Genomic DNA, 21,052 nt, shown 5'->3' with positions numbered 1-21,052 from the left:
GTACAAGTACAGGACTATATGCATCTAGAGAATTGAAAATATACTCCTCAGCAACATTTACCAAAAAGAAAGAGAATACGCAAATGAAAACACTGGAAATAATCCCCACAAGACAATCCCGCTCCAGAGTTTGTAAGCCCACCGTAAGTAGCTGCTCACATCTTGCCTCACCTCATTTGCTAGCCTTTGTGATCTGCATACCTGGCTACTCAAGGACGCAGACACGCTCAGAACCAAGAGTGTGACTCACTGCAGCCCTCGCCCCCACCCCCCCAATTTCCCAAAATGCAGCCATCTTCTGCCCTTCAGCCCACTCTGTCATCACATGGCTTCCTGATTCAGAAGACCAAGGTAACCAGAATTCGGACCATAAAATACTATCATTCCCAACTTTCAAACACAAGAGTCATGTCTGACCTGCATCCGGAATCATTTGCGGCTCTTCACACCCAGATCCCACCTGCTTGTGGCAGGTCTCCTTCCTCCCCAGTCACCCATGACAACGTCCACCATGAGGGCCACCTCTTGCCACAAGACAACCCCCCACAACCAAGCCCACCCACTGGGCCGCAGCCCCTCTGGAGGAGCCCGCCCTGCTGCTGCACTGTCCCCCGGAGTTTTACCCCTGCCACTGCAGGCCCTACCACCACCCTCCCCTATCTGCAATGTGGACTATTTCAACTACAAGGTCTGATAATTGAGTTCGCGAACTTGTTGCAACGATATTGCTACCCTTTTGTGATATCAGGGAATTATTCATTATGAATTTGTACCAACTGGACACACAGTTATCCAAGTTTACTATGTGGAAGTGCTGAAATGGCTGCATGAAAAAGACGAAAACGACGTGAACTTTTCGCCAACAACTCATGGCTCTTGCATCATGACAATGTACCAGCTCACACAGCACTGTCTGTGAGGGAGTTTTTAGCCAGTAAACAAATAACTGTACTGGAACACCCTCCCTACACACCTGATCTGGCCCCCACTGACTTCTTTCTTTACCCGAAGATAAAGGAAATATTGAAAGGAAGACATTTTGATGACACTCAGAACATCAAGGATAATACAATGACAGCTCTGATGGCTGTTCCAGAAAAAGAGCTCCAAAATTGCTTTGAAGGGTGGACTAGGCGCTGGCGTCAGTGCATAGCTTCCCAAGGGGAGGACTTCGAAGGTGACTGTAGTGATATTCAGCAATGAGGTCTGTAGCACTTTTTCTAGGATGAGTTCACGAACTTCATTGTCAGACCTCGTACATTACTCAACATTCAGTCACGGGTTTGTACTACACACTTGCCATGTCCAAGACACCAGAGGGGAGGAGGGAATAATGGGACTTTTGTAGATAATATTTAGAAGTGTTTTGTTTTGTTTTTTAATCCAGTAGCAGCTCCATTGAGCCATAATTCACATACCATAAAATCCACCCTTTTAAAGGGTACAATTCAGTAGTTTTTAGTCTATCTCAAAGAGTTGTGAAACCTTCACCACGATCTAATTTTAGAACATCTCATTATCACAAAAAGAAAGCCCACACCCATCAGCATCTAGGATAGTGTTTTTATGGGGAAAAAAAATTTTTTTTCAGAGTTCCAGACTTGCGAAGTTTTAGAACATTTCAAAATCTAAAACACTCGTGTCCTCCAAAAGACTATACAGTATGTGATCTAGATTAATACAGTTAATAATTACCCGCTGCTGGGCAAATGTGAGTGAAAAGGCAGAGCTGAAGGTTTCCCTCAGGGAAAATTCAACACAATGGTTAAAATAACAAGTAATAGTAAAGAGTGTGGATTTGGACAGCACCTCAGGGCTGATAAAATGGCTCCAACACAATGGCTTTCTTCTGTCCTCCAAAGCATCTGGATAGGTACGTGGGGCATCTCCAAATGGGGAACCTGACCTTCAGGGCACGTGCCTGACCCACAGTCACCCGGCCTGGTCCCCCAGCCCAGCTCTCCTATCTCTTGGTCTTTTTCCTGGACCCACACTTTCGACCAGCTCCACGAGCAGACTCTGTGTTAGCATTCAACAATTCCAATTTCCTATCTTACTGGAAAACAAGAAAAGAAGTCTGTTTATGCTCTCAACACAATAAAACATGCCTTTGTCTTATGCTAAGGCCCTAGAGATTTTTTTCAGTACGGGGCCAGCTGTGACACACAGACACTGGTTCAACCCATGAGGCAAATGCTTTTTCTTTGTTTCGTGGAGAGACTGTGAGCCCTCTCTCTATAGCCCAAGGCCTAGGTTCTCCTGAGGTCACCTGAAAGCAGCTGAGGAACCTGAGAAGGAGAACTACCTGTGCCCAGCACCCCCACACAGTTGGGAAGACAGGTGAGAGTTAGAAAGTTTTAATTAAAATGAGGTCAAATTCTAATTACTTTACAATTGTCTCCAGAATAACATCATTTCTTACTCGTCTAGTGCTTAATATAACCTGAACCACAGGGGACACCAGCTCCACCTTGTTAACTAGAGGAAACAGCTTGCTTTTTCCAGGAACCCTTTTTTCAGACATAAGGTAGTATTTAGTGGGTGTGCTCATTAGTGCTCAACCCTTAACACCCCCAATGTAGGACACCTAAACGCTGACACCCACTGGGAGCCACCACACACACACACACACATACACACACACACACACACACACACACACACACACACACCACCAACTCCAGCATGGACTCTATCCTCATATAAATTGGTTACACGTGACTTGTCTTTTATGCAAATGCGTTGGACTCGCCCTCACCAGAATTATTCACTCCTTTCTCTTAAGTCCAGTTGCATGGTCACTCTTTAACAGCGGTTATTCTGTCTTACATTGCTCTGAAGACTCACGGGCCGCATCCCACACCAGCCACAGGCGTAGGTCAGGCCTCTGTCTTCTCACTGAGAGCCCACGGGCCGTCACATCAGGGCTGCTCACTCATCCCACACCTGTGTACACAAACGACTAGGAAGGCAAACCACGGGACTTAGTGAGAGTTGGGCTGGTCCCCAGTAAGAAGACTTGGTCAACACTGGAGAACCCGGCTCTTTCGTCAGGAACCACTTTTGGAAACTGGGGAGAGTCGGAGAAAGTGTGTGCAAAAAAGCACAATCAGATTGGTTGTGGGCAAGACTGACCTTTCCTTCCCTTCCCTCCCTCTGCACTTCCCCTGGAAACCCCATCAGAAGAGAGTGGTAAAGAGTGCCAATTGATAGAAACATCATGTTTGCTCATTCACAGGGGAAACGACGTGAAGCAGGCAGCTCAGGAGTCAACAAAACAATACCCACAAGGAGCTGCAACGGCTTCCAGCAGCTGATGGCGGTGGCACCGGAGCACGAACTTGGGAATCAGATCGTTCTGGGTAAGCTTGATTCCACACTTAGGAACCATACGCCCCGGGAAGGAAGGAAGTGTCCACTTCTCGGACCTTCAGATCTCCCACCTGTCACTTACGAAGGCAGCTGTTGAAAAGACTAAATGAGAGATGGATTTACAGGTTTCTGTGAAACACCCAGAAGGGTGGTTGTCATCTCCTGCCCTTCTTTCCCCCTCACTGGAGCCGGCCTTAGCAGAAGTTGTGCCCCAACCACGAGGACTCAATTAAGTCATCTCTGTTTGCCTTTCTTGCTACCAATCCCCCCTAAAAAAGGGCCTCCAGAGTTGGGAAGACAACCCTCAATTTCATTTATAATGATTCATAAACACACAACCCTAATTTAAGAGTTTGGTTCTTTGGAAAGTACATTTGCTCTTCAACTAAAACACATTCAAACTTAGCAAGAGGACACCCATAAGCATGTTCCAGGCGAATTAAATGCAGTCTCACCCCACAGAACTTACTGTAGCGAATTCATCTGCCAGCATCCCCCAGCGAGGCACACCTTCCTTAGGTGCCAAAGCCATGGATTCATTTCTTGTTTTGCGTTCTTGCACTTCATATAGTTAGCACCCTGTCCGCCACTCTAAAAGCAACCAACTGATCAATCCACTAGAAATCACCATTTCTAGAACTTACCCCTACTCTGGGGACCAAGAATGTATACACATTACAAAACCTAGTAAGGATCGGACAGATCCATTTTCAACAGGAAGCACGTTTGTTAAATGTTTATTAAGAATCTAGTACATGCCACTGTATTAGGCACCAAAGCAAACGAAAAGAAGCAAAACACTTCTCAAAAAATGTTATGTATGCTCTCGTAACATGAATGACTGTTTGAGATTAATTTTCAAACATTTGCAAAAGCCACATTAGTTCATTTGTTGGTTAACCTGTAAGGTGTAATCCATATAAGAGATTCCAAAATTTAAATTATATATGACAAATTCTGTAATCAGCTTTAAAAAAAAAAAAAAAAAAGTTCGAGGTATAGTCAGAACTAACCATGGCGATCATGCTTCTTCAACTGAAAAGTAATCCTTGTCAGGCAAACGGGTATGGTAGTATTTTGTTCTTTTATGTACAATGAAGAATCTCATGATAATATTATGAACAATTAGTACATAAATTACATCTTAATTTTATCAAACCACAACACTAGAATTTTGCAACAGGAAGCCATTTCTGACTAAAATAATACAGTATTTTAACAATACGGAACAGTTGAAAACAGTAGACATATTACAATATGGGAGGCCATAGGGGAACGGATCAATAGCCATCGAAACCAGCAGGGCTTTTCACACTGACTGAGGTTAAATGACCTTTCACTCCTGCTCCCCTTTCTGAAGGGCTGTCACACAACTGGGACCAGCCCCTCCTTCTCCATAGCAACTGCAGCAAGCACTTCAGGGCTAGGAAAGCACCACGTGCCTCCCCTCCCATTAAATATTTATTAGGTTTCAGAACAGTGGTCGTCTTGGGGAAGTTCATGAGACGCACACACGACTCAGAACCCACTGTCCTTCCTTCAGAAATATCCTTTCTATCAGATTCGCTGGAACAAACCCAGAAAGGGGGTGCCCACCGCTGGTTCCTTGGGGCGGGCAGGTGTTAGACTCACCCTTTTACATGGCACTGTGTCATTTCTTTGCATGGCATTCAGAGCCCAAACCCAAGGGTTTTCAAATTTTTTAGGTTATCTCAATCCCCTCAGCACCGCATCCAGTAAATTATAACAGAAAAACAAAAATCAAATAAAGCACGATATCTGTATCAAACCTAATAAGCCCCTTAGATCTTGCTTGTTTAGAAAGAATTCACACATTGTCGTGAGTTACTCTGTGGGTTATTTTTTAATCTGTTTCCACACACCACATGAGGTTCAAAATGCATAGCTGTCTTAGGCTGAAGTACTCCTGAAGGGAGACCCCTCTGGATCTGGGAGGCTCTGGTGATAAAATTAGCATAAATTTTATTATCATTTATTAAAGATATTTTCACATCCCAAAGCAGAAGTGCAAAAGTAAGTAATAGGTATTCAGGTTTTCTGATGATAGAAATAATGTCTTCGCTTTGAACGCAGATTCTCCCACGGAGCTCAAAGACACAATAGCAACCCTGTCTAAGCTAGGCTTGCTGCCAGAAGTGAGGGACGTATGTACAGATTTTGATGGCGAGTGATTTTTCAGCAGTTGTCACCATGAAAGTCTGGACGCATTTTCACAGGAAAGCAGTTTCTGTGCTAGAAGAAGCCAGATTATCAGGGAGTGGCTGAAATATAAGAACACTTTCTGCTTCTTTTCATCCAGGACCTGGTTCAGTGCCTGGCACACAGTAGGTGCTCAAGGAGTGGGAATGAGGGACTGTAAGACTCCTCGGAGTTTCCCTCCTTCAGGTGGGGGGCACATTACAGGGCCACCCCACCCCCAGCAATCACTCTTAGGAGCAGCACAAAAAGCACGACAAACTAGGAAAGACTAATACAGACGTCAAACCTTTTAGTCAAGAAGTAACACGTTCCTCTGCACAGTAGGCCAACTCCAGACTAAATCAACACTTTCACTTTGAGGCAAAAGGAAAAAAAAATATTTTTTCCTTAAAAGCAATCAATGCCCTTTATTCTGAGATAATATTCTTCCTGATTTTGAGAGGGTAGAGGAGTATTTAAAAAATATCACATTTATTTTCAAAACACTGTTTTGTTGGTGGTTTTATGACTTGGCAAAACAAGGAAATGACAAACCCAGCGTGAGCTTTCCCCATCCCCCGTAATTTTAATTTTAGCAATCTTTGTAGTATAAAATATTAGGAAAGGCAGTGCTAGGATGTCACACCCACTTACCCTGTACGACTTACCTACGATGGCAGCCTTACCTAAGACCTGCCCAATTCACCTCACGTCCCGGCACACATCACTGCCGGGACATGAGCAGAAAAAGAGGAATAACTGGTTTGAAAGGTGGAGGTTGCATTTGGTTATAAGCATATAGAGTCTGACACCATATACTTACATAGCGACACTACATACTGAGGGAAGAAAATCCAGATTGGAGAAGTCTAATGATGACTTCACTTAAAAAAGATACATTTGGAACCATATCCTCTGGAAACGTTAGCCGGTGAGCCATGGGTACCGAGGGCAATTCTTAACAATCAAGTGTACTGAGAGGGGTAAAAACAGTTGAATATCGCTGTGTTAGGAAGTCTATGGAAAATGAAAAAACAGATTGGCCAGCAGCCCAAAGCCCCTGTCGGGTGGTTTGTGAAGGGCCCAGCCAGCACTTTTTTATAATTTTCCTAGCAACTCTGCTTTAGCCCTGGATTCGGAGACTCAAACAAGTTCCGCAGGGCTGGGCTTTGAGGTGGTTGGTCAGCATAGCGAAGCGTCGGACTGACATTGCCCAGCAGAACAAAACTGAGGTGGAAAACACACACACTCAGCAGTGTCAACTCTGCACTACCCTCGACCAACGTGCTCGCACACAGAAGGATTAAACAAAGGCATTCAGGGCAGCACTCGTGTACGGCAGTTTCACAAACTGCTGTGAGGAACCCAAACGCCCATTAACAGACGTTAGACCGAGGCACAGCTACCCCCGGGAACACTACGCAGCGGTTAGAATGAAACGACCAACACGGACGAGCACAGAAAACTCTCCACGACACAGAGCTGATGAAAAATACAGAAGCATATATAGGATGATAGCATCTGCTTTTTAAATTTATTTTTAATTTTTTTAATAAGCAAGCAGGGTTTATTAGTGATACTTTCTCAGGGAAGAGAATGAGCCTAGCTGAGGTGGGGAAGAGGGAGAAGGGGGGGGAAGAGAAGGAGACAGGGAGGGAGGGAGGGAGATCAAGGGCCAGAGAGCTGAGGGAGGGCCAGAGAGAGGAGTGTTTGCTTTTTTAAAAAGACACACACACACACACACACACACACGTTCACAGTATCAATTCTATGAGAATCCCCAAAGTGTGGACCCTCGGGCAGCATATCAGTATCACCTGGGAACTTGCTAAAAATGCAGATGCTCGTGCCTCCCTGTGGACCCACTGACTCAGTGATGGTCTAGCCTCCAAGGCAAGAACAGCTGGACCTGCGGGTATATCTGTGTAGAGACACAGATGTCTGAAAAAAGTCCAACGGGACTCACACCAACCTCAGAGGTCTCCGAACAACTATCTTTATCTATATTCTTTTGCCCCTTTTCTTTAACAAGGAGAGTGTTTGCATGCATTTCTCCCATAACTGCTTTAGATATGACAGGTGCTGGGAGGGGACCAGGCAATGATTAACTCCGTAGTTGCAATGGAGGAAAAGCTGACGGGATGGAGAATGGAGGTTCCCCAAGGGCTGCTGAAATGTTGGAGGCCACAAAAGTCATGAGAAACCAGCCCAGAAGGAATTGGGCCACAAAACTGGCAGCAGAGTTCAGTGGGTTTTCCCCTGGAGAGAGAGCCTGACAGTCAGCTCCCAGGAAGGACAGGACAACTAGCTACCAAGGGATCAAAAAGACCTTGTTGTGGGAAAGCTAAACCTTTATAAAGCCTTTCGTTATCCTGTTTTGTTGATTCTGGAGCACTACACACAGCGGTGGCCAACGCCGCTGTCAGCCCTCACTGTCATCCTTGCATGTGGCTGGACAGTCTCACAGGTGACAAGAAAGGAAGCTTTGAAATCTAAGTCACAAATCCTGATGAGGACATCTAGCCATTACCCCTCTAAAACCTGATCATCTCCCTTCAAGGGAGTAGGGCCTGGAAACAAATACACACACACACACACACACACACACACACACACACACACACACACACACCCTGTGCTTTACTTCTCAACAACTTCATAGTCAGAAGTAAAGTCAACCATTACTGCCAACATTTATGAAGATAAAAGAAATACACAAGTGTAGTCAGGAATCCACTTGAAAATCAGGCTTATGAAAACCTATAAATCTAGTAAAAGGATTAGCCATACTTAATTTTCAGTTGAGAGATGACAGTAATCTCCCCACTACTGCAAAAGTCGTGTTCCAAAGCAGGGACAAAACAAAGTGCAACTTCATAAAGAATTATTAATTTTCCGCTTCTAAGTACCTTTTTTAAAAAAAAAAAAAGTGAGAGCTTAGCTGATTTGATGTCAAAAGGTCACAGTAACACATACCACACAAAAATTTTAAAAGCCAACATCTAAGACAACCTAGATATTCTCACCTTACCTCTACGGTAAACGACCAAGTAAAAGTTTCGCTCTCTATAAAAAGTACTTATCAAATTTCACTGAAGAGAAAAGGCCGAAGAAAAGGACACTCTGGGTCCCAGGTTTGGGGACATCAGCTACTCCGGTTTCAGGCTTTATTCTCTTGGACACTGAGAGGTCATCACCGCCCATTTGGTCTCTGATAGGAGTGAAACCCCGTGCTAACAGCAACTGTAGAACTACAAAGAAGCAGCTGTGTGCCTCCCAATTTTCTGGGCCATGTTTCTCCATGGTACAGACAAAAATCACTGCTTTTTTAAACCTGAAAGCCAGTACAGTTCTTCTAATCTCCCACCATTCCATCCACTTTTAACACTATTCAGTCCTCTTTTAAACAAGACCAACTTTTTAGCTGTATCCATTTAAGAAGCTTGGATTCTTTCCCCAGCGAAAATGAAGTAAAAAGAGTTACTATAGCCTCACAGAATAGAAACACATCCAATTAAAAACAAAAAAATTGCCATGATATCAAGAGCAGTAAAGAAAAATATCCTTTACCTGCAAAGAGAATTACAACGTGAGCAGGAGAGCATGAGTGTAAGGTGTTAAGACAAATTACAAGATCATTGCATAATATGTCTACGGTACTGTATCGATTCCTAAATGAGTTAGGAAGCAAGTTAAGTGAAAAGCAAGACACGGGACAGAAGTGCCTTTAGGTCGGTGTTTGTCAGAGAAGGCGCAAGCATTTACGGATAAGCAGCTTTCAGTACAAACACGGCTTAGTACTGGAGTGCGCAGCTCGGGCAGCGGCCTTCTGTGGGGTTGGCCTGAGCGGCACCTTCCAGAACTGACATTTTTGAATACCCAGTAACAGCTGGAGAAAGGAAGCAGACTGCACAGACCTGCCTCCACCTCCCCGACAGCTCTCCACCTCAGGGGCGGGTCAATGCTTTTCCTCCCCCCACTCTGACCACCCCCCACCCCAGGTACAGCGCTGATCTGGAGAGGACGGCCACCGCGTCCTTGGGCCCAGCCAGCCTCCCACACTCAGTGACACAATCACTGACACACAGTGAAAAACAAGGCCCTGAAACCAAGGCCGCTGTGGCACCCAGATCAGGTCTGAAATGCCGCTGTGAAAATACCCTTCTTCCTCCACACACACCCCTGCCAAACGCACCCCCCCATACATTAATATGTACAACGTGACTGGCAAACCCAGCTTTACAGAAGATCTGTTATGTGCAAGAAATCAGGCACAAGCCAGGCCTGGGGTCCCTTTGAACAGAAGAAACCTGAAACCCGAAGGCCTGCCAGAGCCAGCAGCCTGCGTTGCAAGTAAATACTGTGATGAAGAACTTGAATATTGACTTGACAGGGTGTGCCCAGGGGAGGAGGAGGGAGGCGGGTGGACAGATATTAGTGAACAAAGAAAACAAGCCAGCACCTCTGTTTTCACTTTCCCTAGGCTGTGCTTATGTTTCCTCTAGTGGATGGATCCCTTAATCAACATGTATATTTGAAGGACTGATGCTCCGACACCAAAGAATAAACATGGGAGAAGAGTGTTTAAGATCACCGAAGCCACTAGGTTTTTTATGAACAAGAAATGTTGATACATGTTTTTCCGCTATGATTATGGTTAACTGATGCAAAAAGAAATGATAATTATTGCAAAGCATAGAAAAATACTAAATACATTAAGTACAGCTGCCCAGCAAATGAAGAAAGTTATTGACGGCCATAGTTGCTTCCAAAAAAGAAAAACAGAAAAACAAAGTGGGGGTGTTGCACAGGGATCAAGTAAAACATTCATGGCCTGTAACTGCCTGGCTGGAGCCAGGACCGAGGAAGCTCCCGTGAAGGTGACGTCATCGACAAATTCCTTCTTTTCCACACAGTACTGGTTGAAAAGAACTAAGAATTTCTAATTCGTCCCGAGCTGAAAGGCCATCACGCCCTGTGCATCCTTTCCTTCACCTTTTTCAACATCTAAAGAAAGAGGAGCTGAACTGCCATACTGCGAAGGACACAGTGACATTTTCCTTTTGTTTGGCGCAGAAAATACGGATGTGAGGTAGTGGTGTTAATCGGAAAATGAAACATAAAAAAATCCCCCAGAATTGCACGTTTATTGTCAAAAGCACTAGGGTAGCTGGGAGGACAGGCGTCATGGTCAGGAGAGCAGGGGACTCAGGGTCTGGGGGTTTCTGCTGTTCCCTCTGGGCAAGTGCCCTGAGAGCTCACCCCCGGGGGGCCAGATGGAAGAAATGCCCACCCCACAGCCTCTCCCTCGGTTCAGGGAGCTCCAGCACTTACTGGGGACAGTGTGTCAGAGTCCCACATGGCAGTGACACTATGACAGAGGTGCTGGGATGGCACCAGAACAGAATTGCTATTGACTAACCACTTCCCTCGATTCCTTTAATTGAGGAAAAAAAAAAATCAAGTTTCCTCTTCATCTTCTAACAAGTTTTAAAAATTATGTGGCTCCACGTGTTTCTACTTTGCCCAGAATTCATACAAAGATCCAAACACTTAATGTATGCTTTTTGAAGATTCCCAATTAATAATTAAAAATATTTTTCTAAGCTTTCAATCATTACATACATACCAGACAGAGAGAGAGAGAGAGAGAGAAGAGAGAGAAGGATCTAAATTAGTTTTGCAATAGCAATGCAATTAATTAATAATAAATGAACAAACTAGGAAATTCATTTTCAGGGTTTTTTTTGTTAATTCTTACTGGAAAAAAATTTAATACTACTAAGAAACACGAAATATACTCGTATTCAATGAGCCCATGAAATCCCTTGAGTAAAAGCAAAACAAAAAGAACAAGAACAACAAAGCTCTTGAGTTCCACTTTATGGCCCAAGTAGGGAAAGATTTTTTAAAAAGTGCAAATCACGCGGAGAAAAAAGGAAGAGAGAGAGGGGGCAGGAAAAGGAAAAGTGAAGAGGAGTCACAGAAACACTGCAAGAAACGCAGAGAAAACCAATGGAAGTGGAAGGACCGATGTGTGACTGGAGGTTTACACTTCACTCTGAATTTTAGGAAATTGTCAAAATCATCTCATGCACTCTGAAAAGCTGGTTGTTTCATCAGCGTTCACTGCTTTTCAAACTTAGCATCTACAACCGTCATGATAAACAGCATAATCTGACGAGGAAATGTCATCAGACCTTCTTCCTCTGCAGGGACCACAGGCCCCACCCGAGGCGGACAGCCGGGCAGTGGGGCTCCCAGGCCTGCAGTCCCTACCAGGGGCTACAAAGAGGAAGTAAACTGGGGAAGAGACTGTGAAGCTGAGAAAAACAAGGCCCTGAAACCAAGAGAAATCTGTCATGTAATCATCACTGTTGGTCACAAGCTTCATTTACTCCTGAAGCAACCCATTTCATTTCAAAACCAGCAGAAGAGGCAGCTGGAGGGTCTGTTTCTCTTTCAACAAGGACCTGAGGAAACAGCTGACTGGACTCTCCAGTTGGGGGACCGCCCCTCTGGAATGAAAATTATTTCTAAAGAGAACCTGAGGGAGAATATGGGACAAATCCAGACACTGCACGAGTCGCTTCCACAGCCGAGCTGCTCCACGACCAAAGCAATCCTTCACAACAACTCACGTTTGCCCTGAGAAATCACCACTTTGGGGGGAAAAAAAAACCATAGCGTTACTGTGATTGACTCAAACGTGGTCACCTCTGGGCTCAAATGCTTCTCACAGCACCCAGGGAAGCCTTCGTACTTCCGCTCCACTAATACTTAACAAGTACTTATTATCTGCAAGGCTCTTACACACTGAAGTGAATTATCGCTTATAGACTTGAGTTCCTTGAAGGTCAAGCTCTAGCAATGCCTATTAAAATACATTTTGCACTGAAAGCATCTTCACTAAAACCGGTGACAATACACTACGGGAATATTAAATCCCATTACTCTCCCCTGCCTCTGCTTTCTTCTCTCATTTTACGAACACACACAGATGTCAAACACAGGCAAGCAAATCTCTATCATTTAACCCAATGTCCCTTCGAAACACCACTTGGCTTCTGGAAAGAGCAGTCTGGCCTCTTGCGTTGCCTCCCTTTACCATTCCCACAGGCCCCGAACCACGAACACACAGGATCGTCCCTCCACCCGTTGGCACCCCCACCCCAATCCCACAGAACTTTACCCACGACTGGCCCTCATCACCTAAGCCAATACCTGTGTTTCCCTCTCAATTGGCTTGGCCTCTCCACAGCCTCTGAGAGTCAAGCCCCCATTTCTGAACTTGTGCCTTCCCCTCCTTGCCCTGAAACGTCCACATTCCACGCTCAGTTCTCTACTCTTTTTCCTAGGCTGTCTCAGCCAGTTAACCGCTGCAAATACCACACGGGCTAAGGTCTCCCAAACCGAGCTATCCTGCCCAGCCCCTCCCTGAGACGCGTGGTTCCACTCCATCCGCATGGACGGCCCACAGGGACCTGGTGGCAGGTTTAAACCATGTGCACATACTCGTCGACACTCTTCCCACCAAAAGTGGGGTCTAATTCCCCTCTCCTTGAATGTGGGCTGGCCTTTGTGACACATTTCTAACTAACAGAATGAGGACGAAGTGACGAAGCCAGGTGACTTGGAGGCCACATCATAAAAAGCCACACAGCTCTCTCTGCCCCCCACCCCTCTACCCCTTGGGTCTCACACCTGGGGAGCCCTGGGCTAACATCCTAAGGCAGCATGCTATTGGGCCAGCAGCATGGCCTCCAGCAAAACACAATACTCAATGCAGGCAAGCAAAGAGCCATCATCAAACAGAGCCAGGCTGTTTTGGCTGGGGACCACGCAGTAGGACCAACCAGTACCTGAGGCTCCAGCTGTTTGCATCTTCCAGGTATAATGACTTCTAGCTTGATGTTTCAAGTCGCCCCAGTTGATGCTGAATGGAGCAGAAACCAGCCTTCCCCATGGAGCCCTGCCCACATTACAGATCTGTGACCAGCATACATGCTCTTATTGTTAAACCACTAGGTTTTGGGGTGTTTTCTTATGCAGCCCTGGATAACCAGACATGCCCCAAACTAAGCTCAGTGTCTCCCTCCCTTTCTGCGCTTCTTTTCATCACTCCTATCCCAGTTCCTTTTCCATGCAATCTGAAAGCCTTTCTCTAATCTTCTTTATCATCACCCAAAATCAGGCCCCCCAATTCCCTTCCTCACCCTTCTTTCTCTTACCATTTTTAAACATTCCTACTTAGCCTTCACGTCAGAGTTCAAAGGTCATCCACATTGCAAACACTTCTCTGATGACTCAGCCAGAACAGCTCACTTCCTGCTCCGTCACAGTTCATCGCGGCCTAGTTGGATGCATGCTTGTTTCTCCAGGCCCGCCCGTGAGCTTGAGGGCAGGCATCACATCCTACTTATCTCCGAGGGAAATGTTTCATTGGAACTGGGAGCCCCTGAGTTAGCATTTTACAGGAATATCTAATCCTCAGTTTCACAGTCAGTGTCTACGGAACACCAGTGCTAGTCACAGGTTACGCCTTCATTTCCACAAATAGTTGAGGTATGACCAGCCTCAAAGAGGTTGACTGACTTTTCCAGTGTCTCAGAACCAGAAAATGATGCCGCCGAACTCTGAACCCAGATGCAACTTCACGTCCAACATTCTTTGCCCTAAACATTTGTAAGTATTTCTGACGCACGAGGACAGACACTCGGCCATTTTCAGGCGTCGACACACTTCTTACTGCTCCCTCTCAAAAGCTGCCGCCATAGCCTGCTGCTCTTTTGAACAATAGTTTTGAAAGGAAAAGGGAGACTGGATATAACTCTTCCAGACATTTTTACATATCATGAAGCTACAGTCATTTAAAGAGTTTAGTTGATGTGAATGAACGGATAGATCAACGGGAAAGAAAAAAACAGAAGAATTTGGTATGTGACAACAGTAGTATTTCAAATCAATAAAGGAACTATCTAGTCGTCAATGAATGGAGTTGGGAAATTGATTGAGTAGCCAACTGAGGGGAAAGTGGTTAAAATTCATACCTCACCCTTTTTATCAACATAAACTCTAGACGGATGAAAGATTTGCATGTAAAAAATAAAACCATAGAAACATACACTCAAAAGTGAGGATGGCATTTCTAGGAATGATTCAAAAGCTAGGAGCTAAAAATAAAAACCCATCAATTAGAAGTTCTGCTTGGGAAAACATGACTATAAAGTCAAAAAAAGGAACAACAACCTAGCAATTCCTATCGTGGACGGAGGGCCGCGTTCTACAGATCAAGGAGAAATTGACAACACAGTGGTGAAATTGGCAAAGTACATGAACAGGCAATCACAGAAAATGAAATACAGATCTTCAACATATCAAAAGAAGCACAACCACCTTCATGTTAAGAACAATGTATACTGAAACACACACCGGGAAGCCCTTGTTCCCCTAGGACCTAAGCAAAGATGAAAAAGTGTGACGACAGCCTGCCACAGGACACGGGAGGCAGAGGCTCACACCTGCCGGTGGGGTATAATTGGTGCCATTTCCAGGAGATAGGACACAGCACTGTCGGAACATAACAGTCACATTCTTCTAAGAACTCCTCCTGCAGACAGACTGGCACATTTGTCAAATGGCTTGGATACAGATTTATTTGCTGCAGCTTTGTTTTAATGGCAAAATTATTAAGGGAAACCTAAATGTCCACCAACAGGGAACAAGTTAAATATCACCCATTATGGGACATAATGGGGGGGGGCACAAAAAAAATTTTTTTTTTCCTCCCACCTTCTAAGTTTTTCTGGCTGGGCTACTAATCAAATTAACAGGAGACGATGTCCATAGCTCGTTACCGTGTACATGCAGGGGTGCCCTAACACCGAGACCCGAAGACGCATTGGACAGTTGAGGCTTATGTGTATCTTTTTGGACCAAGGAGAAGGGGGCAGGGGTCTGGGATTTCAAAGGCAAAGTAGGCAATTCATGGGTAGACATGAAAGAACAAGCATGTGCGAAACAAATTCTTGCTGGGCCACCCAGAAACAGTGGGATCCAGAAGGAAGGTCAACAAACAGGCTTTGCTGGATTTCTTCCTGTCTGACACATTTTATATTATGAAGCTAAGCTGATGCTCTCTTCCTTTAAGCAGGTTTTTCCATCTGATTTCCTTTAGGCAGGTAACGGGGGAAGGTCAAAGTTTCTTTCTGAGTCTTTTGATTCTTAATAACCAGCTTAAAATCAATATCCCAAAAGGTATATTTTGGGGTAGCAAAACTTTGTTCCCTCTCAGTAACATGGTACATCTACAAATAGACGTCTACAAACAGCCATTAAAAATGAAGCAACTGTGGTATATAAACATGTTGAATGACCTCTGAAGTATACACTGTATTTAAGTGCAGGAAGTCAGGTGCTAAACAATTTGTGCCAATTTGTATGACATATCCTCGCAAATATATAAATAAATACATAATACAAGATAGGACAATTGAGTTCACGAAGTTCCACCGTGCAAGTTCACAAACTTAATTGTCCAACCTTGTATATATTTAAATATAAGTGTAGGTAGAGCTACATACACAGACTCTCTCTGGATGTAGAGATAAAACCCTGGGAACAATGGTGGTACTACTACCCATGAGACATAGCCCAGGAGACAGGAATGGCAGAGAGATTTACATTTTGCAACCTTTTAGTCATTTTGAATTGCATCATGAGCAATAATTACCTGGGCACACTAGTCAAAACAACGTTAGAGAAGTGTGTTTAAAAACATACTGTATTTTCTTTTAAGGCAAGTTATAAAATGAAATATTCAATAAGAGATTATTTTGTGATTTGTTGAAAAGTTTAGACATAAGAATGGGTATAAACCGATATGCTAATAGTGATTTTTTTTTTTAGAGTGGGATTATAAATGATTTTATTTTATTTTTCTCCATCTATGTTTCCTGGTTTCTCTAAAAACAAACAACTCTCAGCTACCAGAAAGTACTTTTAACTCAAACATTTTTTTAGCTTCCTTGACTGACATTTTCTAATAAAAATACACTACTAAGATTATGGATTCTGTACAGCTGGTGCTCAGCCGGTTTAAATAAAATTTGGGAGAGTCTCGAGAGACAGATTTTATAATAGTTAACAATTCAAACAGAAATAATTAACCCCCAAAGGAAAATAAAACCATCTTAGCCTGCAACAAAAGGAAGAGCAGCACTGAAGTTCAGGGGATTTGAGTGTTCTTTCTTTTCATTTTTTTGTTTTGTTTTGCTTTTGTTAGTGACCTAATTGCATGCAATTGGGTGTTCTTTTTTGTTTTGAACTGTGAGTGTATTTGTTTAGCTATGTGCATGGATTATTCTGTTCTGAGATCTTGCTAAACACAACCCCTCCTACCACTCACCGTTCCCCTCGGGACTAGGCAGGCTGCCGCATAAAAATAAATGCAGGAAGTGAATGTAAGCTAACAGAGACATCACACCGGCACCATATGGAAAGTGAGACTCTGACCAAAGACACCAAAAACCTGGCTGGGTCACACACAGAGATTTGTGAGCAGACCCTTAAAATTGTTATCTAGTCATCTCTACATTTGTTTTACTTTTAAATGAATGACACTTCACATTTTTGTTGTTTTACAGCATGGTTACAATGCTGAAATCACAGTGATAGATCATCATGTCACTGTTCCTTACAGCTTTTCCCTCTCCCCAGTGTTTTGGCCCCAGCAGCGTTCCTTCTTTCCCTTAAAATAAAGTTTTGGTGTTTGTTGTTGTCTTTTTTTTTTAAATTCAAACACAGATAAAATGCTTAGTAGCTAGCTGACTGTCACTTCAATAAAATGGTGGTAAACTACAGGTTACTACTAACAAAGGAGAATACGCAAGTATAAATATTTATTCAGCCCCATCAAAGGTACTCAGGAGGTTTTTCACACAGTATATCCTCTAGTTAGCATGGCACACAGCACTGTCAGAGTAGGAATACCACACACATTAAACGTGCTGTGCGGGGCTTAACACACTGAAACTTTTGAGAGGCACCAGCAGCTTAAAGTATATTTTAAATCACGTGACGCTGACTGAGCTCTCGATATAAGCAGAGTATTGTGTACAAAGTGTGGGTATAGGAGAAGTTGGGGAAGAGAGCAGAATCTGAGTCTCATACTGAAAAGTATTACAATATGTCATTGAAATCACAAGGAAAACTGTTCCTTTCCAACTTTATAGCTCTGTTAAATAAATAAGTTTTGACAACTTCCTATAAGGAGGAAGGTGCAAGGAGACATTTTCAAAGAGAGACATGCATTTAAGACAAGAGGTAGGGCATATAGTTTTGCATCTAGAGTCTTGTTTAAGAGACCGAAAATGCAAGCAACTCCATTCATATTAAATAAAAAGTAAATTAAACAAATCCTAAAATGTCCTGATTTGGCTTTCAAAACTGTGCAGAAATCACAATGCAAGACAGAAGCACAGCATTTTACAAACCTGATTGCAGCCAGCATTGTTTGCTAGTGAACCTGCTGTGCACAGTTCCAGATTCCTTCTTCACTTTCAGCCCGGCGTCTCATGGATTCCCTGGAAACTGAGCCATCCATCCCACTCGTTCAAAAACCTTACAAGAAACTTACACTCTAAGCCCAGCAAAGCCTGGTCAGCAACTTTCTCTGACTCACCCCGGAGTTCTGCTTCTTTAAAAGGCAGGGGGAAAGAAGAGTAGGAGGAAGTGGGAAGCAAGAGGGCAGCTTGGAGGGTCATCAGCGGTTCCTACAGCTGGAAGTTATTCCTGGGCACTTTTCCCTTCCATGGGAGGCCGTCCACAAACATTTCTGAGCACGTACTATACGCCATGGGAACATAAAGATGAAACGGCAAAAAAGACAGGCCGATGGACCCAGACATGTAAGGCAAGGCCATGTGGTTGTCACCCAGCACAGCTGTACACGGAGCCCGCGGACCTGCCCCTGGCAGGTCACTCATCTTTCATTCTGAAGCCAGGCTCCAGACTCTCCACTTGAAGAGGATGGATTTCCCTTGTCCTCGAGGAATAGCCATTAAGAACAGGACTACCATGACTAACTAATACCTTGACTAGAGAAAAAATATATAAGTTAGACACAGAAAAAGAATCCTCTTGTAAGCCAAAGAATTAACAAACTATGTCTTAGACTTACATACACAAAAACAAGGCCTACACAGACCACACACAGTGTATCAGCCAACTGGAATATTGCAGACGTACTAGGGACTGATCCTACCAGCCAAGCCGAATACAAAATCTAATAAAGTGACTCACTCCACTCACCCAAGCCAACCACAGCGACTGACTCCATGTTTGCAAGTACCAAACACAGTTGTTGTTCTAAAAACATCATTCTGTTAAATATGACAATGGGAGACACATACAAATGTGCATATTCACATGTTTGACACCCCCATTGTCCCCCTTAAAAACCAGACAGAGTAATGCTGGCTTACAGGGTGGCCCCTAGGCCTTTTCCTAACGACACATATAAGACCTGTGCTAAGCTTTCTGACTCAAACATTTGAATGCCTACTATGTGCAAACCACCATGGTACCCAACTGTGGGCAAAGATAAAGTACATGCTTCTAACCTCAAGAAATTTAAAATGTAGACACTATGTGTGCGTGTGTGTATACATATATACATATATAATGTATTATATATGCATATGTGTAAAATATATATTACATATTGTATATATGCGCTCATGTTACACGTCAGATTAATTTGATGCGTGGGGAGAAAGGAAAGGTTGGAAGGCTCCAAAGATTCTGTCTTACAACTTCTCAAAAGTAAAACACAAAATTCTACATATGGAATACGGTTTTATTTACATAGGAACTCATACGCATGAAGGTAAATCCTGGAGGGTGATAAGCAAAAGAGAAAAACTATTGTGTTAGGACTCAAAACAGCGAAATTCCTATCCCCGCTTTCTAAAATTTACCTTCTTGTTATCTTTGGTATTTGTTTTTAGCCTTTATGTATCTTTTTAAAAGCGTGCTGCGCATCTGTTACAGCTGCTGCGTTACTCCGGGCAAAGGCCTCTAGGATGGGGAAATATGGAAATCTGAAAACACTACCCTACAAATGCTGCCACATCTCTCCTAAACAAGGATTCCATTGGGGACACTTGCGCTTGACGCACTATTTTCAGAAACACGTGCATCCAAAGTTATGGTAAAGAGACGAAGCGTTTTGGGCGGTGAGGTTTCACCTTGATGGCTAAAAGAAGACCCTCACTATGAAAAGCTGCCTTCTCCCCACATAAACCCATAGACACCACTCCACAATCTGGGGATACATCTCATGTTTAATATCTGCATGCAAAACCATCGCCGTGGGCTCCAACGCCACCCGAAACCCTAACCACGTTAATCGGAGAGGGCAGAAAGTCTCCCTATTTGGAAGGGGGTCGGGGGTCACGGACCCATCTTGAGGGACGAAACGACCCCCCCTCCCGTGCCCAGTGCCTCAGTTTCCACCAGTTAAGAGGCAGTGTGCGGCACTCCCTCGGCGCTGAACCCAAAGCACCACACCATCCGCAGTCCCGGCCCCGTCGCCGCCTCCCAGAACCTTCTCTGTCATCACCCGCTCCGGCCCCCCGCGCTGTTGCCTCCAGCTTGGCCGCACCAGGAAGCGCGATCGGATCTGGGAGCTGTCACTCGCGGCGCGGCCGCCCCAGGGGACCCCGTGCACCTGCTGGACCCGCGCCGGCCCACCCCGTGCCCGCGCCCACGCGGGGGGCCAAGCAGGGCCCGCGCCCTCACCTGGCTCGCCGCGATCCATGTCGCCCGCCCGCTGTCTCGCGTCCTCTGCGCAGCGCCGCCGCCCGAAGCCCGTCCCCACTCCGACCGCGCGCCGTGGGCTCCTCCTCGACTTCGCTGGCCACTCCCGCCCAGTCTCCGCCCCCAGAGGCGTGGGGCGCGGTGGCGCTTTCCCTGGCGCCACCCAACCACCTGACCGCCGACCGGTGCGCCCTGCCACGTAGCCGGGCAGGAGGCAGGACCGGGAGCGCGGGCCGCGGGGCACCCGCAGGAAACCGGCCGGAAGGACGAGGGGGAGCTCGGCCAGGACGTGGAACCTAGCACGGAGGCTGCTTGGGGATCGGGATGGCGTGTGCGGTCCACCCTCAAGTTATTTCTTGCATCAAGTGTCCTCTGAGGCATCCACGACCCCTTTCTCTGCCTCCAAGAGCACCTGATCTTGGGTACTCCTGACTAGAAAACACAGGAAGGTTATTGAGAAAAGCCTTGCCCCCCTGACGTTCTTCAGATTCTCCTCCTACCGAAATCATACCGTGTGACAGCTTCAGTAACTGGGTCCCAAACAAGCGAAGAGGCAAAATTACGCAAATCTCCTGCATAAAATAGGTACTCCTCTCTTTTCACGCAAAGGGTGGATTTTCCGGTGACAAATTAGGAAGCTTTGCATCTAAGAGCCGTTTCT

General features: G+C 44.9%; 1 protein-coding gene across 1 annotated transcript in view; it reads right to left on the bottom strand.

The window, feature by feature from the left end:
• Window positions 1–20,731, bottom strand: part of TPD52 (tumor protein D52) — an 83,459-nt gene extending 62,728 nt beyond the window's left edge. Inside the window, exon 1 of the mRNA XM_033126552.1 lies at window positions 20,374–20,731. Coding sequence (XP_032982443.1) covers window positions 20,374–20,392 — 19 coding nt within the window. The 5' untranslated portion in view covers window positions 20,393–20,731. The remainder of the gene's footprint in view (window positions 1–20,373) is intronic.
• Between the last annotated feature and the right edge of the window lie 321 nt (window positions 20,732–21,052).

The sequence above is a fragment of the Rhinolophus ferrumequinum genome, chromosome 14 (genome assembly GCF_004115265.2).
Source record: "Rhinolophus ferrumequinum isolate MPI-CBG mRhiFer1 chromosome 14, mRhiFer1_v1.p, whole genome shotgun sequence".
Lineage (NCBI taxonomy): Eukaryota > Metazoa > Chordata > Mammalia > Chiroptera > Rhinolophidae > Rhinolophus > Rhinolophus ferrumequinum.
Note: the sequence above shows the minus strand (reverse complement) of the source record. Positions and strands in the feature narration are given on the sequence as shown.